Raw genomic sequence first — 26,032 nt, 5'->3', positions numbered from 1 at the left:
TATCCTGAAAATGCAAGGTAAGCCACATGTGAAGCAACACCTGTGCTCAGCAAACCCTCAGGAAAAAGGTTCTCCTGAAGCGCTCTCACCACCGAGTCTCCACCGTTCTTCACAGCTCTGCAGTGTCCACTTCCTCCACCCATCTCCAGGAAATACATAAGGGAAGGAAGGGCAGAGGGGTGGGGCTTTCATTCCGATGGAGTGGGATGCGGGAGTGGGGGAAAAGTAGATAGCAAAGGCAGAGAACGTGAAGCAGCGATAGGGTAAAGGTGAAAGTAATGTGTTATGTACTGAGCTGAATCCTAGAACAATAGGATTCAGAATCAGCAGTCTGATTGGTCCGCAGGAGCTACCCAATCCAACTCCAGGTGGAAGTAAATCCGCAACCTGATTGGCCTGCAGGAGCAGCCAATCAGGCGGCTGGCAGAAGTGAATCTGCAACCTGATTGGCCTGTAGGAGCAGCCAATCAGGCTGCAGGCAGAAGTCAATCCACAACCTGATTGGCCCACAGGTGTAGCCATGAAGTAGCCAATCACGCAAGGCCCATTGTGTAAATAATGTATATAAGCAGATGGTTTTGGGAAAAGAGCCAGCCTTCTCTTCTTCTCCTTGATGACTATGAGCTGAATAAAGAGCATGAAATTCACTCTCGACTCCGAGTATATTTCATAATGAAAACCAGGAAGCCAGATAATGGGCAGAGCCTCCTTACCTGGTTGCTGTCCACTTTGTAGCCATGCTTGAGAGCAAAGATCTTGCCGAGCGAGATGGCGATGACGTAGCTAACCATCGCGATGGCAAAAGCATTTCCTACCACCTTCTCAAAATAGTCTGTTTTGGGGGCCACAGGGGGTCTCATCCTGCAATAAGGAAACACAGGCGCAGTGAGGCACTTCTGGTCCACAGGCAACACGTGGCAAGGTGAGTGAGGAAAAGCTTAATACCTCCCTGAGCAGTTCTTCTCTACCTGGAGATGGGTGTGGGTTGAGGGGGCAGGAAAGGGAGCTCAGTTTAGTTTCCTTGGGCCCAGGGGTGAGGAATCTCTGGGTCATGGGCCTAACAGGCCTCCCCCATCTAGCCCGAGAGGTCATTTTGGCCAAGCCACACCCTTGCATCTAATGTCATATATCTGGCGTCAGGAGTGGGGCAGGAAAAGGTTTCACTCAGCCAAATTGTGTTTTGCAGGTACAACTGATTGGTTGATTGGTAGTGCCTGCAAAGCCCATTGCATAGGGCTTCACAAGACCTGCCAATTGCCAGCTCTTGTGCAGCCCCTTCCAAAGCACTTTGAGGCCCGTGTCTGTGCCTGCATGGTTTGATTTCAAACTATGCGAGCCAAAATGGGTAATAACAGGTTTTTTGCAAGCTCTCAGACCCAGCTAAATTAACCAGTGCACAATATGATCAAGTGAAAGTGTGGATGAACCCCTATTATACATTTTCACCACGAGGTCCCGGAGTGGGTTACAAAATTAATATCCTCTTCAAACAAACAAGAAAGCCAACAAATATTTAAAACGACAGCACCATAAATTACAGTAGAATCATAGAATCATAGAGTTGGAAGAGACCACGAGGACCATCCAGTCCAACCCCCTGCCAAGCAGGAAACACCATCAAAGCCTTCTTGACATATGCCTGTCAAGCCTCTGCTTAAAGACCTCCAAAGAAGGAGACTCCACCACACTCCTTGGCAGCAAATTCCACTGCCGAACAGGTCTTACTGTCAGGAAGTTCTTCCTAATGTTTAGGTGGAATCTAAAAAATAGTAGGTCTAAAAAATATTTTCCAGCTGTCAAAGGCCAGGGAAAACAGGTGCACCTTTAACGATCGATTGTAGCTATAAAATGAAGATGCATCTCTCTGTCAGGAGGGACTCCAAATTCCCTCTCCCAGGACACCACCACCTGAATTTCTGAATACAGCAGAGCTAGCAAGAGAGCTTCATCTCCGCATCAACACATGGGAGGAGAAAATTGCATGTCCTAAGGTGGTTATGGGAAGCAGCTGGAGTCACTCACCCGCTGGGGATTACACCCACGATGCTAATCTCAAACTTTTCGTTCAGGTTGGCAAAGTAGGAGATCACTGTGGATATAATAATCTGAAAACAGGTGGCAGGGTGAGAGGAAGGACTTGGCCACATCTGAGCATCGTTTATAAGTTCATCCACTCCCCCCCCCATTCAAATTAGATCAGAGTAGTCCACACTCACATACATTTGAATTCGAGTTAAAAGGATCAACTTTGATCTTTCTCATTCATGCCAGTAGGCATTCCCTTTTGTGTTTGCCCTTGATTTGTTGATTCTATTATGCCTAGTAGGGACCAACAGGACATTTCTGCAGGTAGCTGTGTGCATGCCTTTAAAAAAATCCCCACCCAATAAGTGTAAAATCACAGTTGGGCAGTGGTAAATTTGCCTGTGTATTTTTCAGAGTTTGGGCAAATGTGAGGAATCAGAAGAATATATATATATATATATATATATATATATATATATATATATATATATATATATCCTGTGTGATTTGCCTGTGCCGTAGTCTGGTTTTGTACAAATATGAATGATCTCAAGAACTGTCACCTCTTCTGCTTCTAGTTTCTGATATCCAAAGGTCACAAGTCAACTCCTATTGGCAGATCCATGAGTAAATATGAGCAATTCCCACCCAGAGGTAGATGGGATGCTCTGGTCTAGTGAAAGCTAAATGTTTGTAGGATATTTGTTAGGGGAGGCAGGAGTTTTGTATGGGGGGGGTCAGAACTGATGTGATTGGTCAGTTAGTTAAGTGTTTCTATTGTTTTACTTGATCAAGGGGGGGGCAGCTGCCCCCCTGCCCCTCCGGCTACACCCATGTTTGTAGAATGAAGCTGATCTAGACTAGGATAGACTAGGATGCCCGACCACTTTCAGAGCCAACAGCTCTGCCTTGACTTTCCATAATGGATAATTGCTGGCTATGCAAATACAGTCAAAACGACTGAGTAGAGCCTCCCAAAATATGTGGGAGATCAAGACAATTTTGCCCATTTAACTAACCTGGACTGTGCTATATAAAGGAGAGAAAGCACCACCGATTCAATTCCAGAGAACTCTATGTAAAAAGTGAAGGTCCAGTAACATGGCTTTCAGCTTGTCATCTTCCATTACAGAAGATTCCCTGGGTTGCTCAACCACTGGATGCAGAGCAGGTAGGCGCTTTGGACCACCCCTCCCACAAACCTGGTACCCTCCAGATGTTTTGGACTCCCACTCTCATCAGCAGGCTGAGGCTGTTGGGAGATGTAGTCCAAAACATCTGGAACGGATTGCACCACGTTAGGCGTAGCTACCGTACTTTAGACACAGCCTTTTCGGTTGCAGCCCCCAAATCTAGAGCCACCTCTGAAGAGAGATATGCCTGGCCCTATTGTTATTCACTTCTGGCTAAGCAGCAAAAAGTGCTTTCATTTCAGCGGTCCTTATTAAAATACTGCTTTTTAATAAGAACTTAGCTCCTGCCGCTTTGTTGTTTTAGTTTGTTAGCCTTTCTTATAATTGTTAAACATAACAACAACAACAACAACAACAACAACAACAACAACAACAACAACAACTTATTTATACCCTGCCCATCTGGCTGGGTTTCCCCAGCCACTCTGGGCGGCTTCCAACAAAATATTAAAATACAATGGTCTGTTAAACATTAAAAGCTTTTCTAAACAGGGTTTAAATTCCATTCGTTTTTCTGGAGAGTTCTAAGGATTATTTAATAGCTACTACATTGTTGTTTGTTGCTAACTTACTGTTTGTGAGCCCAGGGACAGGGTAGAAATCCTAGAAATACGGAGAATAAATTACCGTGAGAAGCTCGATGGGGATTGGGATCAGAAGCCTCTTGCCAATTTTGTCATTGAGCAGCTTCACAAGCAGGATCGAAACCATGGCGATCACAGAAGTGACCAAGGTGCCCACGTTGGTATTTGGCAATTTTGAGCAAACTTCTAAAAAGGTCTGTAGGGGAGGCACAAAGCAGGGGAAGTAATTGTGAGAGAATGAGCGGGGAGGAAATGTGAGAGGAGCAACCAGAGACCCTAATGCAGTGTAATGTTCGCTGCACTCACTTAACCTAAACTTGGGGACAAATATGTGTAAATAAACCATATTTCTTAAAGATACCACCATTTCTGCTGTGCTTCAAACCATGACCGCTGGAATTTTGCTAATGCTCAGTGGTGATTGGGGTGGCTGGTCACACTATGGTTTGTGAATGATGCTCCTTTGATACAGACATGCTGATCTCTTTTATTGTGGCTTCCATTTTCAATGCTGCTTTCTTGGTTTGTCCTCCTTAGATTTCAATTGATTTGAATGTTTGTTTATTGTTTAGATCCCATCTTTAAATAATTAAAAAGAAAATATTGCAAGGAAAAGCCACCAAGCAACAGCAATAAAAAGAGCCATGCCCACGATCAGTGGCAGTTATTCCTCGTAGCGTGGCATGCATAAAAGCCAACAGACGAACAGTTTTAGTACAGTATTCTAAAATCTTTTATATGCCTCCCTCCTGTGGGTCCATTGGGGAGGAAAGGAGGAGTATTAAAGGACTGCAGACAAAAGAAGACAAAGGATCCGACCCTTGTTGCTTAAAGTGAAGTGATTCTCCTCAATCCCCAATTGATCTTTGCTGTAAATTACGTTTCCATGAGACTTTCTCTACTGTGGCCACACTTTGCAACCATGGACAGTGGCAATGTCCTGACAGTGTCAACATTCCAGAGGAGAAAATAGGAATGTTTCATGTTTCACCCCCATTCCCGTATCAAGGCCTTGTCCACACCTCACCTCTCTACTCCCACTCCCCCCCCCAGGAAAACCTGTGGTTTACTACTGAACCAGACCAACCCACAGATTGCCATTTGTTTCGATTCAGTGGTAAAGATCATGTTCCTCAGGGGAAAGCTGTGGGGAAAAGCAAAACTGCTCAGACCTGTGCCAAGGAACCTCAGAACAAGCGGAAAATTGCTTGGACCTGAACTTTCTGGGCATGGTCGTACCCAGGATCAAAACTGGGGGGGCAAGGGGAGGGGCCAAGGCACGGAAGGGGAGGGGCCACAAAGTGGGCGGGAACGGCGAACTCGCGCTCCGCCGGGCTGTGCCCCTCCCTAGAAGCAGGGCTGGTGGGCGGAGGCGGAGCCCAGCCCAGCGGAGCGCGAGTTCAGCGTTCCCGCCCGCCGCGCCGCGCTCTCTGGTTCCCCGCCGTGCTTGGCCTTGCCAGAGGGCGCGACGGGGAGCTGGAGGGAGGGCGCAGCGCGGCGGGTGGGAAGGGCGAACTCGCGCTCCGCCGGGCTGTGCCCCTCCCTAGAAGCAGGGCTGGTGGGCGGAGGCGGAGCCCAGCCCAGCGGAGTGCGAGTTCGGCGTTCCCGCCCGCCGCGCTCCCTGGTTCCCCGCCGCGCTTGGCCTTGCCTGAGGGTGCGCTGGGGAGCTGGGGGGAGGGTGCGGTGCGGCGCGGCATGGCAGGAATGGCGAACTTGCGCTCCGCCGGGCTGTGCTCCGCCTCTGCCCACCAGCCCTGCTTCTAGAGTAGGGCAGCTGCCCTAACTTGCCCCGTGGTGGGTACGCCCTTGTTTCTGGGTGCGGGACCAGCAGAATTGTGGAGGAGCCCTCTCTGCCGGACCCCTCTCTGACCTTCCTTGGTTCTTCTCTGACTGTTGTATTCATTTTCTTGGAAATAGGCTGCCCTGCCCTGACTATGGAAGCTAAGATATTTATTAGTAGGCAGACCACAACAGCTTCCTTCCTTCAAAGCTTAAGAATTTTTAATCTGACAGACAGTGTAAGTGTGCTTTTTATAGAACCACTGCGCCACAAATATCTTCAGAAACATTTACAGTCTTTATAGGGAGTTATGGGGAGCTAATAACAAGCACTGCTAATAACAAGGCCAGTGGAAGTGATGATATTCCAGCTGAACTATTTAAAATTTTAAAAGATGATGCTGTTAAGGTGCTACACCCAATATGCCAGCAAGTTTGGAAAACTCAGCAATGGCCAGAGGATTGGAGAAGATCAGTCTACATCCCAATTCCAAAGAAGGGCAGTGCCAAAGAATGCTCCAACTACCGCACAATTGCGCTCATTTCACACGCTAGCAAGGTTATGCTTAAAATTCTACAAGGCAGGCTTAGGCAGTATGTGGACCGAGAACTCCCAGAAGTGCAAGCTGGATTTCGAAAGGGCAGAGGAACCAGAGACCAAATAGCAAACATGCGCTGGATTATGGAGAAAGCTAGAGAGTTCCAGAAAAACGTCTACTTCTGCTTCATTGACTATGCAAAAGCCTTCGACTGTGTCGACCACAGCAAACTATGGCAAGTTCTTAAAGAAATGGGAGTGCCTGATCACCTCATCTGTCTCCTGAGAAATCTCTATGTGGGACAAGAAGCTACAGTTAGAACTGGATATGGAACAACTGATTGGTTCAAAATTGGGAAAGGAGTACGACAAGGTTGTATATTGTCTCCCTGCTTATTTAACGTATATGCAGAATTCATCATGCGAAAGGCTGGACTAGATGAATCCCAAGCCGGAATTAAGATTGCCGGAAGAAATATCAACAACCTCAGATATGCAGATGACACAACCTTGATGGCAGAAAGCGAGGAGGAATTAAAGAACCTTTTAATGAGGGTGAAAGAGGAGAGCGCAAAATATGGTCTGAAGCTCAACATCAAAAAAACCAAGATCATGGCCACTGGTCCCATCACCTCCTGGCAAATAGAAGGGGAAGAAATGGAGGCAGTGAGAGATTTTACTTTCTTGGGCTCCTTGATCACTGCAGATGGTGACAGCAGTCACGAAATTAAAAGACGCCTGCTTCTTGGGAGAAAAGCAATGACAAACCTAGACAGCATCTTAAAAAGCAGAGACATCACTTTGCCGACAAAGGTCCGTATAGTTAAAGCTATGGTTTTCCCAGTAGTGATGTATGGAAGTGAGAGCTGGACCATAAAGAAGGCTGATCGTCGAAGAATTGATGCTTTTGAATTATGGTGCTGGAGGAGACTCTTGAGAGTCCCATGGACTGCTAGAAGATCAAACCTATCCATTCTTAAGGAAATCAGCCCTGAGTGCTCCCTGGAAGGACAGATCGTGAAGCTGAGGCTCCAATACTTTGGCCACCTCATGAGAAGAGAAGAATCCTTGGAAAAGACCCTGATGTTGGGAAAGATGGAGGGCACTAGGAGAAGGGGACGACAGAGGACGAGATGGTTGGACAGTGTTCTCGAAGCTACGAACATGAGTTTGACCAAACTGCGGGAGGCAGTGCAAGACAGGAGTGCCTGGCGTGCTATGGTCCATGGGGTCACGAAGAGTCGGACACGACTAAACGACTAAACAACAACAACAAATGGGGAGCTGGTGCTGATGGTGGGGTGGGGAGAGCTCTTCTACAGCAGGCATCCCCAAACTGCGGCCCTCGAGATGTTTTGGCCTACAACTCCCATGATCCCTAGCTAACAGGACCAGTGGTCGGGGAAGATGGGAATTGTAGTCCAAAACATCTGGAGGGCCAAAGTTTGGGGATGCCTGTTCTACAGTATGCATGCTCAAACCAATAACATTTTCAAAAACTAAAATAAAGCATCCAAAATCCTCCTAAGAGGCAAAACGGAGATATAACTGGGATAGTGATCTACCAAAGCTGCGTACCAGAAAATGGGAAACTTGTGCATTTGGCATGACTGGATTTGTGTATGCTTAAACTACCATGGAATAATTATATTGGGATTCATTACACCTGCCAGACATACCGAGTGATTCAGAAAACACGACCCGAATCCATGGAAGCCAAACAAGGGAAGGCACTGGCATCCTCCTAGAAGCTGTGGCACTGCACTTGCCATGATGGGATGGGCAGAGCAAGGTGGCTCTGAGGTTGGGGTAGCTCCAGGGCAGTGGAGGCCAACCTGTGGCTCTCCTGATATCACCCCCCCCTCGCCCTGCTCCATCCTTGTCCCAGCAAACGCAGCACTGCGACATCAGGAGGAGGCCGCTGCCTTCCCTCGTGTGGCTTCCAGGGGTTTGGATCGTGTTTTCTGAACCTCTCTGTGGCATGAGAGGATGAGTTCATTCGCACAAGCTAGAGGAACAAGCATGTATAAACATGTCATGTGGAACATGGTTAAGAAAGGGCAGGAGTCATTGGCACCCTTGGGGGTTTCCCTCCCAATGCAAGTAGCAGCCTCAGGGAGATGATCAGTGCTTTTTTTTTCCTTTAAAAAAGTTTATCAGTACTCTCATTTTGACTCAAGAAAATCACTATTTGATAGTTCAAATCAGGGAAAAAATATAGTAAATGAACAAAGGTACTGTACAAAGATTCACAAAATGTTTAGGGGTATGCGTACCCTTGTGTCCCCCCAGAAAAAAGCACTGGAGACTATTATTGTTTGAACCTCACAGCAAGTTGGTCCTTGTCTACATGCTACAGTCTGGCTGCTGTTTGGTAAACCTGCCCCACAAACAACAAACAAACAAACAAACAAACAAACAAACAAACAAACAAACAAACATATTAATAGCCTGCATAATGTTGACTATACATCTAGCATGTTGCTAAGATACCTTCCAGCTCCAAAAGATTTCAAACTCCTCTACCGACTCCTCTGTAACCTAAACCTGCCCTTTCCCAGGCCCAACTGTACTTACATAGACCATTGACAATGGCCCTGAATACTCCATCACAGTCACCCCAAAGACGTACTTCAGCTGGGAGATCAGCACTTGGATAGAGGCCGCTGTGGTGTAGCCCCGCACCAAGGGCTCAGAAAGGTAGGTGGCCACAAACCCAAACTGAAGCAAACCAAGGGCAATCTAAAAGAAAAAGAAAGCAAGGAGAATAACATCCTCATGTTGTCTCTCACACAACTCCCTTCCAGAAATCTCCCTGGGGGACACAGTAGATCTGAGGGTGTATTGCAGAGGTATCTTGCAATGAGGTCTGCTGAGACTTGCCAGAGACCCAGGACAGAAAACAGAACACAGGACCAACCAATTCTGTCCCTGTGAGATGGGGCCAAACATAAAGGCTTATTTAAAAGATGTCAGGTTGCAGGAGAAAAACCTGAGACTTTAGAGCAGGGGTAGCCAATGAGTCCTCTCAACATTACTAGGCTAGAAAAAGGGCATTATATTAGGGAAAACAGTTTGTATATTAGGCAAAATCACAAACCAAACCAAACATATTAGAAGAAATATGCATGGAAATGTATACAACCTTGTGTGTGAACTTATAAAATATATCTACAATAATCACAATCGAATGGGAAAACTCTTGAGAGTCCCATGGACTGCAAGAAGATCAAACCTATCCATTCTGAAGGAAATCAGCCCTGAGTGCTCACTGGAAGGAGAGATCCTGAAGCTGAAGGCCACCTCATGAGAAGAGAAGACTCTCTGGAAAAGACCCTGATGTTGGGAAAGAATGAGGCCCCAAGGAGAAGGGGGTGACAGAGATGGTTGGACAGTGTTCTCGAAGCTACCAACATGAGTCTGACCAAACTGCGGAAGGCAGTGGAAGACAGGAGTGCCTGGCATGCTCTGGTCCACGGGGTCACGAAGAGTCGGACATGACTAAGCGACTAAACAACAACAACAACAACAACAATGGGGAAATGGGCTGGACTGAGCTTAAGGCTGTAAAAATTATGATCTGAGCCATAATTGACAGATTCATTCATTCCTGCCTCCTTTGTTATTGTTGAGGAGAACATGCACACTTTTGGGTTCCACCACTCACCTGAAATATGCCGACCAAGAAGGCGAGTGCAGCCACCAGTTCCACTCTGGCAGCGTCCCTCAGAGTCTCATTGACAATGGTGACATTCGAACCGTTAACCGCCTCCATGTACTTTCCGCTTGGTTCCAGTGAATCTGTCACACTCCCGATCATCACAGAGATTATAGCAAATGGACCTGTGAGGGGGAGACAGAGGCTTGGGCCAAGAGATCAGCTACCTGTCCAACCTTGCATCCCCACAAGAATTCAGTCCTCTTTTGTCACAAGCTCAGTTGGCTTTGCTTATCCACCCACATCACCAAGATGGCAGGATTTGCATTGGGTGCCAAAGGATCACAATTTAGAGCCAGAGGAAGAAGATTCCAGCTTCCTGCCTTTAAGGGTATTTTGATGATGACAATGATAATGATAATACAACAACAACAACAACAACAACAACAACAACAACAACAACAAAGCGATAAAACATCAAACTTTAAAAACTTCCCTGCACAGGGCTGCCTTCAGATGTCTTCTAAAAGTCAAATAGTTGTTTATTTCCTTGACATCTGATGGGAGGGCATTCCACAGGGCGGACGCCACTACCGAGAAAACTCTTTTTGAACAAAGAGGGTTTGTCCCCTTATACCTCACCAGTTACCTGGTTGAAGATATCAAATGAGTCTTGTGAAGCAGAGCAAGAGGCAATTAAACCAACTTAAATTAATGTGAAGATGCATATACAAAACCGCCAAGTGGAAAATCTGAAGTCATTATTTCCTTAAAAAAAAATTCTATTCTTATCCCTTTTTAAAAAATCTTTTTTCTCTATGATTTTTAAACTCTGTTCTTTTTTGTTAACTCTTATCTATAATTATGTTCTGTGATGGATGGAAGATGAGAGGCAGGGCAGAGAGGATCTCCCAAGTTAGGAGGCTGGGGAAGAGGGGAAGCCCCCAGTTGAGATGTTGGGATGGCTTACCTCCCTTGGTGTGGAGGAAGAGTAAAGCTATAACCTTGATAGAGGGTTTTGTATTTTCCTATATTTTCCTCTTCTCTTCAGTCTTCTTCTTCTTACTCCTTTTCTTTTTACGCTTTCCCTTTTCTATTTTCCCTCTCTGCTTTGCTTTTATTGTAGTCTAAAACTTGTAATAAAAACTGATCTCATATGCAGATCCCAGAAGGCCTCTTCTCCCAGAATCCCCTGCTCACCCACAGAGATGTGCCTGGAGGTCCCAAAGAAGAAATACAGCAGGACGGGATAGAAGGCAGAATATAAGCCGAAGACGGGAGGCAGCCCTGCTAGAAGTGCATAGGCCAAACCTAGGCAAAATAAAGGCGGGTGTTAATACGCAGCCACAGCTTTGTACCTTTGCTTAGAATGCAGGCTCCATTGTATCCTAGGCACCCCACTCAGACTTGCTGTAGTTTTATCCACCCACCAAGCCTATGTATACAGGCAACTTACACGGCCTCCTGCTATTTCCCAGCGTGGTATAGTGGTTACAGTGTTGGACTAGGAGTCTGGGAGAGCAGGGTTCAAATTCCCCACTCAGCCATGAAGCTCACTGGGTGACCTTGAGCCGGTCGCTGACTCTCACCCTCACCTACCTCACAGGGTTGTTGTGGGGTTTAAATGAGGAGCGGGGCCCATACACGCCACCTTGGAGAAAAAGGTGGGGATAGAAATGCAATAAGATTGATAAAGAAATATGAGTCTGTCTCAGAAATTTCAGACTGCACCTTACACCTACATCCCCTTCTCCTCATCTGTAGCTTTCTTAGCCAAAGCTTTCTCCCCCCCCCCCCCGATCCTCAAGGCCATATTTCCAACAGTAACTTAAATCAGAAGCATGTTTTCATTTGGGTTCCCTGTCCAGTTGTGTTTTGGCATCTGGGAGCTCCTCCAATGTTTGGGGAAGTTCAGCACAATGTAGCAGAAAGACATGGCCTCATGAAAATCTGGTATCAATGGCACACCTACGCCAGGTACACAGACAAGGACCTGTCCACTTAAGCACAGAAGGGCCACAAAACCCCAAGGAGACTCTTGCTCTACCAAGCACAGGGGAAGAAATGGATAGTTGCATGTCAGGGTTGTCATCAATGGCCTTGTGGGGTACAAGGTTGAGGACTGGCTCCCTGAAAGCTTACCCTGAGGGAGATGCATGATTCCTACACTGAATCCTGAGATGATGTCCCCAAGCAGCCAATCCTTGACTGGGTACCGCGGTAGCCATTTCAGGATGGGGAAGAACTTGAACAGCAAGGACTTTGCAGTCGAACTGGAGCATCTGTGGGGGGAAAGTGCAAAAAGGCATGTCTGAGAGGGAAGTTTGGTCTTCAAATTGCACTGGGGCTCAGCAATGGAAGAACTCAGAGGTGGCTCTGACACATCAACAATACCCCATCCTATCGTGGGCATGCCTCTTCTTGTAAGAGCATGGCTGTTAGCCAGCAGGCTTCTCCTCCAGAGGCAGAAAGGACCAAATTCCACATCTGTAACGTTGGGCAGATGAGGAGGCTAAAGGAGGCAATGAAGGAGGTACTGCTAAACTACTCATGTGTAAAGCACAGCCTCTCGCTCTTCTTGCCCCTTTCGCTTCAGGGACTTGGCCAGGAGTTCAGCAGGGCTTGGGAAGGGAGGCTCTCGAAGCCCTCCCACAGGCTTTCCAACTGGTAATTGGTGGAAGGAGCTGGCTAAAACCCAAAGATTAAGATCTTTAAAGTGGTAGAAGCAAAAGAGCACAGCACCTTCCATTTTCAGGGTTGGTGTGCATGACTGTGAGCCACTTCAAAGATACAGTTCATATGCACAGAATATAGTCCTTTGAGGTCTGTATCACTTGTGACTGCAAAAGAGAGTCTCACATCTTTGCCCACGGAAAAAGTCCTTGCCTAAGGAAAGCTTGCATATCAAGGAGATGGTCTGTCTAAAGCCCCTTTCTCATAAAATGCCAGTATTCCATGGGAAAGAAGGCTTTGTTACAAAGGGAACATGCAATGCCCTCCACTACCAGCACCACACATTCACTGCAACCCTAAGTGGAATGACATTAGAAGGGCAATATCTTGTCTGATGCATGTTCTCTGTGACAAGAACATGCATTGACGCTTTCTTCTTTTTAGGGAGACTAGTGGGATCCATATAAGGTGGGGTGGTGCTGTGGGTTAAATCACAGAGTCTAGGACTTGCTGATCAGAAGGTTGGCGGTTCGAATCCCTGCAACGGGGTGAGCTCCCGTTGCTCGGTCCCAGCTCCTGCCCACCTAGCAGTTCAAAAGCACATCAAAGTGCAAGTAGATAAATAGGGACCGCTCCGGCGGGAAGGTAAACGGCGTTTCCGTGCGCTGCTCTGGTTCGCCAGAAGCAGCTTTGTCATGCTGGCCACATGACCCGGAAGCTGTCTGCAGACAAATGCTGGCTCCCTCGGCCTATAGAGCGAGATGAGCGCCGCAACCCCAGAGTCGGACACGCCTGGACCTGATGGTCAGGGGCCCCTTTACCTAGTGGGATCCATAACAAAATGTTGCAGCATGGAGTGCTATTGTTCATTGTGTAAGCCAGCCAGCCAGTCACATCCTCCTTCACGATGCTCCATTTCATACCCCCTCCACCGAGTTTTCAATCTATTTTCCCCACCCAACAGTCTGTAGCCACCATACTTAGCTGTCATTAGCCCTTTGGGTGGTTTCCTGCCGTTTAAAGCTTTTTCTTTTAAAAAGCTTTTAGGAAACCTTGGGTAATCCCTAAATTTGCAAAAAAAAAAAGTGGCATTTTTTGCTCAATAAGCAATAGCACACTTTTTTGTCACATATTGTCACATAAGCATCAGAAGTAGAAAGAGCAAGAAGGATAAACCAATGGAAGTGACTGGAGCACTGGTCTATCGTCCTCCTGGTTTCTAGTCAAGTCTTTTCAGGCTTTGTAGATCCCATACATTTAAAGCACACAACTTATCCCAAAGAACCCTGGGAACTGTAGTGTTTGGAGTTGTGGCTCTGTTGGGCTGAACTGCTGTTCCCATAATTCTTTGGGGGAAGTCATGTGCTTTAAATGTATTGGTATGTATACAAACTCGGGGCTTGCAAGTTCCACAAGGTGCTCTACAACCTTCCGATAAAAGTCCCTTTAGTGAGCTATAGAAATATCATACCTTATCTTCTGGATCTTGGTAGAGAGAGAGGTTGAAGGAGCCTCATTTCTCAGGCCAATCGTCTCTAGTTCAGCCTCAGACAAGGTATGATGTTTGGCCCTGGAGCGGCACGACACTTCGTTTTCTTTCATCTCCTTGGCAATAATGCCACCTGCTTTAGGGACTCACTCTGAGGCTAGGAAGAGGGGAAGCAAGCAAGAGGGCCATTAAGACCACCTGCCACTCTGAGAACTTTGCAACCTGCTTACTTGGATTCTGCCACACATTTTCTTTTAAATGGCCCTAGGAATAGAGCATTTAAAATAAATACAGTATAGGCCAAGGGTGTGGAACCTGTGTCTCATCTGTGGTGTGATGGCACTGGGGTGTTTCATCTAAGGTGCTGCAACACCTCAGGCCACCCCTAGCTGGGGTGCAACACTGCCCAACAACACTGTGAGGGACACACGTCCCTTCTCCTTGTTCTAGGCCAGCCTTCTGCAGCCTGGTGCCCTCCAGATGTTTTGGGCTTCAATACCCAAAGGCTCTCTCCAACATGGTCAGGATGATAGGAGTTGTAGAATCATAGAATTGTAGAGTTGGAATGGACCCAGTGGTTATCTAGCCAAGGGGAAAAAACGGAATAAAGAGGTTCCTGTTATATGAAATTGTGGGCAACTCATGTGTCATGCAAGAATGGAATAACACAACCTCTTTAGAATGAAGATAAAAACCAGTTATCCTAAGTCTGAAGGCTACTGAAGGCCTGACCATTTCCTGAGCTGGCATGCTCGCGAAGCATGTACAAGTGTTAAGAGAGGAAGCAGCAACTGTTGTTTGAGGAGGGAAGGGAACGGTTTGGGGAAACTGTGGCCCTCCAGATGTTGCTGAACCACAACTCTCATCATTCAGATCATTGGCCATGCTGGCTTGATCTTATGGGAGCCGTAGTCAAAGAGGTTCCCCATGCCCGAACGAAGTGGAAGTCTTCCTCCCGGCAGATGAAAGGCCTCCGGCACCCAGAAAGATCATAGGCTGGCAGGAATGGCCAAACATCAGGCATCTAGAATGCCTTGTTGCCTACTGTTATATTAATTACATTAATTCATTCATATACAATTGCTGTGTGGGCACTCGGTATTTAGATTCTAAGTCTGCGGCATATTTTACAAAACATCTCAAAGCAATAAAACATACAAACAATGATACATATGAAAACAATTTTAAATCCAATATTTAAACGCAAGTTATCTTCAGAAGATGAAGATGGTGCTGCTGTAGGAGAAGGGCTCAATGGCAGAAGATCTGCTTTGCAAGCAGAAGGTCCCAGGTTCAAATCCTGCCATCTCTAGGTAGGGTTGGGGTCAGAAACCCAGAGACCTGCTACTAGTCAGCATAGACAATACTGACCTAGATGGATGAATGGTCTGACTCAGTATAGGGCACTTTCCTATGCACTTCTATGTAAGAAGCTGCAGTGTTGTTTTCTCTTCAGAAGTGTTGTGCAGTTCTTTAGGTGCAGCAAAGCTAAGGACATATTTATTCCTCTACAGTTTACGAGTACAAGTAGTACGGTATTCCCTGCCATGCACATTTTTAATAATGTTTTTAATTAACAGCACAAAGTTCAGTAACTCGTTATATGCCTTTATCATTTCATGGCTTGGAACGGTCTGCCCTACTGAGTATCTATAGCCATCTGAGGTTTACTTTATGGGAACTATAAAATGATGATGCACATTTCCAATATGAAATTGAATGCATATTTTTAAAGCATTGTTTATATTTACAAAGGAATCAGGCTCTCTTAAGAGTGGAAGGTTTGACACTAGAGCTGTCTTTTTAAGAGACTGCATTTTCTTCGCACACTGGAGAATTCATAAGGGTACTCTGTTAATTGTGGGACTCAGATCGGTGCACAGACGCTAACACCTTCATATTGTGGCCTTTGGGCTGGTTTTATGATTTAACAATGTTATAACTTAAGAAGACTCTGATAGCATATATGACTTGCTATGCTGACATTTTTTATTGCTCGTAAAAGTGTTGTGAAATTATTGTTTGTAATGAGACTTAGTAGTGATCCTAGGGCTGTGAACATACCATACATTTAAAGCACCTCTCCCTAAGAGTCCTGGGAACTCTTTTTCAAGAGGAAATGTGCTTTAGATATATGCTGTGTATAATAATAATAATAATAATAATAATAATAATAATAATAATAATAATAATATATTTATACCCCACCCATCCGGCTGGGTTTCCCCAGCCACTCTGGGCGGCTCCCAACAGAATATTAAAAACACGATTAAAAATCAAACATTAAAAACTTCCCTAAAAAGGGCTGCATTCATATGTCTTCTAAAAGTCAGGCAGTTGTTTATTTCCTTGACATCTGATGGGAGGGCGCCACTACCGAGAAGGCCCTGCAGCCTATCTGTTTCATTGGGAGTAAACAAAGCAAAACCAAGCCAGCCACATGGCCATTGTACTACCTTGCAGAGAAAATGATCTCAGTTAGTGCCCTAGCTTGCCCCTGCCCCTCTCTCTAAGAACTCCTTGTCCCTCCAAGCTGAGCTCTATAATTGGGTATAAAGGTGGCATTAACTAAGATTTTATTTCCTCTTAAAGAATGAAGGGCATGCCTCCCTGGCTAACTAGATGCCATTTAAGGACAAGTCTAGGCGTTCTGAAGGAGCAAGTGAAAAGGTATAACTTGAAATGCCCTAAAGTCAGACTCTGGACTGCAGGCATTTAGCCATTTTGGAAACCTCCCTGGGCACTTGAGGACACAGGCAAGTGGAACTGCACTACATAAAGGCAGGCATACAAGGATATGTGTGATGACTCCCCACTAGATCCTATTACAAGGAGAAACTGCAGGGCAGGTTAAATGCATCCTTCCATCCAATGCGCAGGGTCTGAATAATGAAAAAAGCATCAGCTGGAGTGGGAGGGAGGAGACTGGTAATGAATGTGATTCGGTGATTTACTCCCATTGCAAATATCAGCTTCAGAAGAGGGATTTTCTTAAGAGCCCAGCAGTGGAGACAGGGGCTAAATCCCCTCTTTGTGTCTGCTCTGAGCCTGTTAATTATTAGCACCCTCAAAGGAAGATATTTCCTTTTTTAAAACATGCAGATTAGGGCTTATCCACGCTTCCTCTTGTCACGCTGCTTTCCCCTGGGGAAACTGCTCTTTAGTGCTCCGTTGGGGAAACAAATGGCTATTTGGGTTCCCTTCAGATTGATGATTGTTCTAATTTATCGCTAAAGAGCAGGTTTTCCCTGGGAAAGGAGTGGGGAAAGGGGGAAACCGCTCATCTTTGTGCTTTTATGGCATGGGACAAGCAGAAGTGTGGACAAGCCCTCTGACGCAAAGGAGTACAGTGGTACCTCGGTTTATGAACACAATTAGTTCCGGAAGTCTGTTCATAAACTGAAGCGTTCATAAACTGAAGCGAACTTTCCCATTGAAAGTAATGGAAAGTGGATTAATCTGTTCCAGGCGGTCCGCGGAGTACTTAAACTGAAGCGTTCATAAACTGAAGCGAACTTTCCCATTGAAAGTAAAGGAAAGTGGATTAATCCGTTCCAGACGGGTCCGCGGAGTACTCAACCTGAAGCGTACTTAACCCAAAAACATGGGTGTAATTGGTTCCGGAAGTCTGTTCATAAACTGAAGCGAACTTTCCCATTGAAAGTAATGGAAAGTGAATTAATCCGTTCCAGGTGGGTCCGCAGCGTTCGTAAACCGAAAATTCGTAAACCGAGGTGTTCGTAAACCGAGGTCCCACTGTATTTGACCCCAGATCTAGTTTGGCCCTGATAAATGTAGCAAAAAAAATTACACAGGAGGATTCCTCTGGCAACAGAGAAAGTTTCCGACACCACGAAATACAATACTGGTCTCACAGTGGCCAGCCAGATGCCTGTGGGAAGCTAGAACACAGGACCAACTCTTGTAAAAAGGATGCTCAACATGCTTGGTTAGGGCCATTAACTCAACAAAAAACCCAGTCTGGCCATTTTCAGCAGTTCCTTCTGTTACACACTCCCATCTTACAGATATAGAATCCCAGGTCTGGAGGGACCAAAACATATCATCTAAACCACACGTCCCATCCTATGTACAACACTATACAGACATAGATGAACTATAATTTAATAATAGCCCAATGCACCTCACCCCAGAATAAAGACTGTGATCTGTGCACCTGCTCAGTCTGCTTTGCAGGTGCTTACTGCTGATACCTGCAAAGTAGGGAATCAAGAGATAAAAGGAACAACTGGCAAGTTTGGCCTTGGAGTTCAAAATGAAGCAGGGCAAAGGCTAATAGAGTTCTGTCAAGAGAACAAGCTGGTCATCACAAACACTCTATTCCAACAACACAAGAGACGACTCTACACATGGATATCACCAAATGGACAGCATCAAAATCAGATTGATTATATTCTCTGCAGCCAAAGATGGAGAAGCTCTATACAGTCAGCAAAAACAAGACCTGGAGCTGACTGTAACTCAGATCATCAGCTTCTTATAGCAAAATTCCAGCTTAAACTGAAGAAAGTAGGAAAAACCACTGGGCCAGTAAGATACAATCTGAATCAAATCCCTTATGAATACACAGTGGAAGTGAGGAACAGGTTTAAGGATTTAGATTTGGTGGACAGAGTGCCTGAAGAACTATGGATGGAGGCTCGTAACATTATACAGGAGGCAGCAATGAAAACCATCCCAAGGAAAAGGAAATGCAAGAAAGCAAAATGGCTGTCCAACGAGGCCTTACAAATAGCGGAGGAGAGGAGGCAAGCAAAATGCAAGGGAGATAGGGAAAGATACAGGAAACTGAATGCAGATTTCCAAAAAACAGCAAGGAGAGACAAGAGGGTCTTCTTAAATGAGCAATGCAAAGAAATAGAGGAAAACAATAGAATGGGGAAAACCAGAGATCTGTTCAAGAAAATTGGAGATATGAAAGGAACATTTCGTACAAAGATTACCATAATCAAGGACAAAAGTGGTAAGGACCTAACAGAAGCAGAAGACATCAAGAAGAGGTGGCAAGAATACACAGAGGAATTATACCAGAAAGATATGGAGATCTCGTACACCTCAGGTAGTGTGGTTGCTGACCTTGAGCCAGACATCTTGGAGAGTGAAGTCAAATGGGCCTTAGAAAGCATTGCTAATAACAAGGCCAGTGGAAGTGATGATATTCCAGCTGAACTGTTTAAAATTTTAAAAGATGATGCTGTTAAGGTGCTACACCCAATATGCCAGCAAGTTTGGAAAACTCAGCAATGGCCAGAGGATTGGAGAAGATCAGTCTACATCCCAATTCCAAAGAAGGGCAGTGCCAAAGAATGCTGCAACTACCGCACAATTGCGCTCATTTCACACGCTAGCAAGGTTATGCTTAAAATTCTACAAGGCAGGCTTAGGCAGTATGTGGACCGAGAACTCCCAGAAGTGCAAGCTGGATTTCGAAAGGGCAGAGGAACCAGAGACCAAATAGCAAACATGCGCTGGATTATGGAGAAAGCTAGAGAGTTCCAGAAAAACGTCTACTTTTGCTTCATTGACTATGCAAAAGCCTTTGACTGTGTCGACCACAGCAAACTATGGCAAGTTCTTAAAGAAATGGGAGTGCCTGATCACCTCATCTGTCTCCTGAGAAATCTCTATGTGGGACAAGAAGCTACAGTTAGAACTGGATATGGAACAACTGATTGGTTCAAAATTGGGAAAGGAGTACGACAAGGTTGTATATTGTCTCCCTGCTTATTTAACTTATATGCAGAATTCATCATGCGAAAGGCTGGACTAGATGAATCCCAAGCCGGAATTAAGATTGCCGGAAGAAATATCAACAACCTCAGATATGCAGATGACACAACCTTGATGGCAGAAAGCGAGGAGGAATTAAAGAACCTTTTAATGAGGGTGAAAGAGGAGAGCGCAAAATATGGTCTGAAGCTCAACATCAAAAAAACCAAGATCATGGCCACTGGTCCCATCACCTCCTGGCAAATAGAAGGGGAAGAAATGGAGGCAGTGAGAGATTTTACTTTCTTGGGCTCCTTGATCACTGCAGATGGTGACAGCAGTCACGAAATTAAAAGACGCCTGCTTCTTGGGAGAAAAGCAATGACAAACCTAGACAGCATCTTAAAAAGCAGAGACATCACCTTGCCGACAAAGGTCCGTATAGTTAAAGCTATGGTTTTCCCAGTAGTGATGTATGGAAGTGAGAGTTGGACCATAAAGAAGGCTGATCGCCGAAGAATTGATGCTTTTGAATTATGGTGCTGGAGGAGACTCTTGAGAGTCCCATGGACTGCAAGAAGATCAAACCTATCCATTCTTAAGGAAATCAGCCCTGAGTGCTCCCTGGAAGGACAGATCGTGAAGCTGAGGCTCCAATACTTTGGCCACCTCATGAGAAGAGAAGAATCCTTGGAAAAGACCCTGATGTTGGGAAAGATTGAGGGCACTAGGAGAAGGGGACGACAGAGGACAAGATGGTTGGACAGTGTTCTCGAAGCTACCAACATGAGTTTGACCAAACTGCGGGAGGCAGTGCAAGACAGGAGTGCCTGGCGTGCTCTGGTCCATGGGGTCACGAAGAGTCGGACACGACTAAACGACTAAACAACAACACTGCTGATGGGCAAGCAGTCGGGTTGAATAATAATAATAATAATAATAAATTTTTATTTATACCCCGCCCTCCCCAGTCAAAAACCGGGCTCAGGGCGGCTGACACCAACAGAACCACAATAAAACATAAAAACAATTAATTAAAATACAGATTAAAATACAGTATTAAAATTTAAAGTGCAGCCTCATTTCAAGTAGGCCATAAGTGGCTGACACCAACAGAACCACAATAAAACATATAAAAAAAAAAATTAGTTAAAATACAGATTAAAATACAGTATTAAAATTTAAAGTGCAGCCTCATTTCAAGTAGGCCATAAATCCAAGCCATGAGGGAGAAAAACACAGGGGTCAGGCTGAGTCTAACCCAAAGGCCAGGCGGAACAGCTCTGTCTTGCAGGCCCTGCGGAAAGATGACAAATCCCGCAGGGCCCTGGTCTCCTGGGAAAGAGCGTTCCACCAGGTTGGGGCCAGTACTGAAAAGGCCCTGGCTCTAGTAGAGGCCAATCTAGCCATCTTATGACTCGGGATCTCCAGAATATTATTGTTTGTGGACCTTAAGGTCCTCCGCGGGGCATACCAGGAGAGGCGGTCCCGTAGGTACGAGGGTCCCAAGTCGCATAGGGCTTTAAAGGTCAAAACCAGCACCTTAAACCTGATCCTGTACTCCACCGGGAGCCAGTGCAGCTGGTAAAGCACTGGATGAATGTGATCCCACGGCCGGGACCCTGTAAGGAGCCTCGCCGCGGCATTCTGCACCCGCTGGAGTTTCTGGGTCAGCTTTAAGGGCAACCCTGCGTAGAGCGAGTTACAATAGTCAAGCCTGGAGGTGATCGTCGCATGGATCACTGTGGCCAGATCGGGGCGAGAGAGGTAAGGGACCAGCTGCTTGATGCGGCGGAGATGGAAAAATGCCACCTTTGCTGTGGATGCAACCTGCGCCTCCATGGAAAGGGAGGCGTCAAAGGTTACACCCAAGAATTACACACACACCCCAAATATAGAAGTAGGATGGGAGAGGAAGAACTAAGGGGCCAAACCCTCCCCAACAGATCAGTGAGCAGGACTGAACATGCTCACTGGATTTTACACCAAGTGTTCGGCTTCAGCCAGTCCCAGTTTCCTGTTGAGTGTACCTCTATAAGGCTATGTAAACACTGCACCTATAAAGCACATTTGAAGCACATTTTCCACCTTCTTCAGATAATTTTGGGCACTGTAGTTTGATCAGGGTTGCTTGGAATTGGAAACTACAGTGACCAGTAAACTACAGTGTCCAGAATACTTTGAGGGGGGAAATGTGCTCTGAATATACTTTAAAGCAGTGTTTCTCAACCAGTGTGCCTCCAGATGTTTTGGGACTACAACTCCCATCATTCCTGACCACTGGTCTTGCTAGCTAGGGATGATGGGAGTTGTAGTCCCAAAACATCTGGAGGCACACTGGTTGAGAAACACTGCTTTAAAGATACCGTTTATGCAGCCAAAGCTAGGTTTTCAAATTTCCACACTAGTTATATTCACAATTTGCATTTTAGGTGTATGATTGGTGAGGAGGACAGCTGTGGAATTCAGATGGCAGATAATCTCTCTCTCTCTCTCTCTCTCTCTCTCTCTCTCTCTCTCTCTCTCTCTCTCTCTCTCTCTCTCTCTCTCCCTCCCTCCCCCTATTCTGTCTGTACCAATAGCTCCTCCTCCCCTACCCTGGAGAATGCTAGAAAGGGAATCCCAAGAATCACCCTCTTACCTGATGTGTGATAAAAGGCAGCAGGATTGGCAATGAGTGCTGTGGCCGGACGGCTCTCTAACTGTGTGCTCCCCTTTGCTCACTATTAATACCTGACAGTGATCTTTGAGACACCACTCCCTCCTTGGCTCCCTTGCAGTTAAGTTGACTGCACTACGTCTTGGGTCATTGGGTTTCCGTTCGCCATAAGCGCTGCTCTTGGGCTTCCTGGATCTGAGCCATGGGGTGAGCAAGCTGATGGACTCATTGATCCAAGAAGAAATTCTAGATATAATGGACACACGCACATGCTGTAGAAGGAATTGAGGGGCAGATGGGGCTCATCAACCTGGGAACGTAGCCCATCTAGAAGGAAAACTCTGATCCTAAACATCCATTGCCTTGTGGGATATCTTTGGGAGAAGAAAAAGCTCAGGAGTAAACCCTGCACAAATCCAGAATGAAGTTGCTAAGTCAGTTGTATGGTGCCTTGTATGCCTCTTTTGGGCAACTCCTGCAGCCAAGCTGGTGCCAAATGTATTGCTCTGCTTTCCTTTGGACCACAGCAGTGAGGTCAAGAGGGGACTCTTGTCATCTGGACTGCCCAGAACCTCCATACACACTGCCCAGGGCTGTGCCTCAGGGAGGTCACTTTGGTGCTGCTAACACAGCTGTTTGACTTCACCCCTGAAGGTGCACTCCATTGTCTCTCAATACAGAGAGATGCCATCAAAATCAGGGCTGAGATAGGCTGCATACACATCATATGTTTAAAGCACATGTCCTCCAATAAATCTGTTACAGGAGCATCCTACACACGAGTAGGACCTTGGTAAAGACATGCCCGACTGGTCTGTTCTCTCCCGCCTGGTCGATCGTTCAGGAGCTTCAAAAGCTTTCTCCAGCCCGGACATCACAGCGACTGATGCCTTGGAGACATCAGCACACTTAGGGATCTGCAGAGTCTTCGCAGGTTGCGTAACAGACCTCAGCAACTCAGCATTTTGGCTAATCTACGTTTATTTACATATAATACACTCGGAGCCAAAGGCTCATCTTTCCATCACTCTGCTCTCACAGTGGCTAACCATGGTTTGTTTTGCTTTTGCTCTTGCTTTTATTATGTATTTTGTGTTTTTCATCTTGTATTTTTATGTTGTGAACCGCCCTGAGATTTTTGAATGAAGGGCGGGATACAAATTTAACAAACAAACAAACGTCAGGCTAGCTTCCTTATGAATTGCCAGGGCCATTAAAACAGAAGAGGGAAAGGGGCTCTGTGCCAGGTGACAAATAGGTGGGGCCCTTCCTCCAGCTCTTAGATGGTTAGAAAGACAAAGCCTGAGTTTTTAGGGCAAAGCTTTGTGTGATGTTAAGAAGCTATGGGAAAAGCAGGAAGCAGAGGTTAGAGAGTGATGCTCGATATCTGTTTGAATCCGAGGCTGCAGCTATGAGAGAAGCAGGATCTTTTTGGGATGTTAACACTGTGAACTCCTCCATCGTAGACTCAGGTTGCATATATGTGTAAATAAACCATATATCATAAAGACAGCACCATCTCCACTGTGCCTCATTTCAAAAGGAAATGCAAACCCAAAGAGAAAAGCATCTGGAACCCCTTGAATCTTGCACCACCTGGAGACAGGTGCACACCCTTCACAGACTCTGTTCCTTGTCCTCTTTGAGTGCTGTTGTCTGGCTGACATGGATCTGAGGAGACTTGCATTGGAAGTGCAAATTCTCTTGGCAGATGTGTTCTAGACTCAGCATCCATTGGCAAGTGCTGGCATTTACCAAACCCTGGGAAACATGGTGTGCTCTTTCTGTGAAATCGTGGCCAACACTATTATCAATTGCACAAATAGAATGTCCCAATCAGCTTCCTTATCTTGTTATGGAATTATAGATCGCAGATGGCAAATACATCCTGTACTCCATGATCTTGATAACAAGATCAGATGTTGGACTGCAGAGGGTTTTGTTTTTGTGTCTTGTTAACCCTTTGAATAATAGTTACAGGTAGGTAGCCGTGTTGGTCTGCCGTCAAAACAAAATAAAAATAAAATAGAAAAATTCATTCCAGGAGCACATTAGAGACCAAATAAGTTTGTCATTGGTATGAACTTTTGAGAAGTGTGCATGCACATGAAAGCTCATACCAATGACAAACTTACGGTAGTTGGTCTCTAAAGTGCTACTGGAATGAATTTTTCTATTTTATTTTTATTTCCTTTGAATCATGACCAGTATGTGCCACCTTACTATTTTTAGATGATTACGGGGGAAATGAATTAAATGACAACAATGAAGCTTGGCTTGCAGATTCAAGACCCAAATGTGATGCTGTCAAACCAATGAGAACAATCACAGGACTTTCCAGCAAGCCATGCGGCAATGCTGTTAGGAAATTTCAGATTGTGGACTTAGTGGTCTTATGGGAGTGGGGTCATCTTTAGAATGATGGCAGCATGTATATGTATACCGTATCACTTCACCAACCACAAAATGTGGTTGCTGCATTTGGAAGGGGACAGGGCAGAGAATGGCGGTTGGGGGCAGACTCCAACTCATTTTGCTGAGTGGGGCCCTGGTAGAGTTCAGAAAAGGGCAACTGAAATGGTCAAGGGGATGAAGTGACTCCCCCCCCCCCCCGTGAAGAAAGGCTGAAGGATTTGGGATTTCTTAGTTCAGAAAAAAAAGTGAGAAAGCAGCAACATGATAAGGTTTATAAAGATTTGCATGGCATGGAGAAACCAAAAATGGCAAATATAAGTACAGTCGTACCTTGGTTCTTGAACAGAATGCGTTCCAGGAGTCCATTTGACTCCCAGAACCATTCAAAAACCAAAGCACGGCCACACCAGACGTTCAGCTTCTGAAAATCATTCAAAAACCGGAACACGGGTTTTGATCGTTTGGGAGCCAATTTGTTTGGGAGCCAAGGTGTTCGCTTCCAGGGTATCACTGTACTGTACACACCGGGGCAAAAATGGTAAATGTCATATATTCCCTATTATTCTCTTTCTTTACCACTTTGAGGTTGTTTTTGTACAATCAAGCAGTGTATAAATTCTGTAAAATTAGTAAATAAGACTGTTCATTTTTGGACATCTAAAAGAGCACAGGACCTAGCTCAATTATGGAATGTTGTCCCACAAAGACAGTGGGGGTGGGGGGTGGGGGGTCCACCAGCAGCATGGATGGCTTCACAAGAGGATGAGTCAGATTCACATAGGATAAGATGATCTGGGACAACTAACCCTGATGGATATGTTCTACCTCCTCAGTGAGAGGTGGCACGCTTCTGAATAGCAGTTGCTGGAAAGTGCAGTAGGGCAGAGTGCTCTTGTGCCCAGATCCTGCTTATGGGCTCCCCTTGGGCACCTGGCTGGCCACGGTGAGAACTGATCGCTGGACCAGATGGATCTTATATCTATAACAATATGGCTAGCACCAAGAGCAAGGCAGACTTTAGGCTTTGTTATTCCCCTCCTCCTATCCAGTTACTGGCTATTGGATTCCCATCAAACCACTCCTTTCCTTATCTGCTTGTTCAAGGCTGAATTGCCACTTAAGCAAGAGAGACACAACCCCTCAATTAAGCTATAAACGAGGTCCTTGCAGAAAAGGACCCAGAGACCTTTCAGTCGTAACACTTATGCTTTCACTCTCCTGTGCCTGCCTAGTTATCTTTGCTCTCTTTCTTGTAGTCGGTTCTTGCTTCTTACCCGCCAATGAGTTCT

General features: G+C 45.7%; 1 protein-coding gene across 2 annotated transcripts in view; it reads right to left on the bottom strand.

Moving 5' to 3' along the window:
• Positions 1–22,394, bottom strand: part of SLC26A6 (solute carrier family 26 member 6) — a 40,709-nt gene extending 18,315 nt beyond the window's left edge. Inside the window, exons 1-9 of one of the 2 annotated variants that reach the window (XM_035106419.3) lie at positions 22,311–22,394; positions 13,922–14,096; positions 11,920–12,059; positions 10,978–11,088; positions 9,787–9,962; positions 8,697–8,861; positions 3,846–3,998; positions 2,023–2,105; positions 714–861 (exon numbers count right to left, since the gene is read on the bottom strand). In XM_035106419.3, the coding sequence (XP_034962310.3) occupies positions 714–861; positions 2,023–2,105; positions 3,846–3,998; positions 8,697–8,861; positions 9,787–9,962; positions 10,978–11,088; positions 11,920–12,059; positions 13,922–14,052 (1,107 nt within the window). In that variant the 5' untranslated portion in view covers positions 14,053–14,096; positions 22,311–22,394. Of the gene's footprint in view, positions 1–713; positions 862–2,022; positions 2,106–3,845; positions 3,999–8,696; positions 8,862–9,786; positions 9,963–10,977; positions 11,089–11,376; positions 11,429–11,919; positions 12,060–13,921; positions 14,097–22,310 lie in introns of those variants that run through there. The other variant, XM_088662325.1, reaches the window with a different exon arrangement.
• Positions 22,395–26,032: the final 3,638 nt, after the last annotated feature.

The sequence above is a fragment of the Zootoca vivipara genome, chromosome 2 (genome assembly GCF_965207765.1).
Source record: "Zootoca vivipara chromosome 2, rZooViv2.hap1.1, whole genome shotgun sequence".
Taxonomy (NCBI): Eukaryota; Metazoa; Chordata; class Lepidosauria; order Squamata; family Lacertidae; genus Zootoca; species Zootoca vivipara.
The sequence above is the reverse complement of the archived record's forward strand: the minus strand, read 5'-3'. Positions and strand labels throughout refer to the sequence as shown.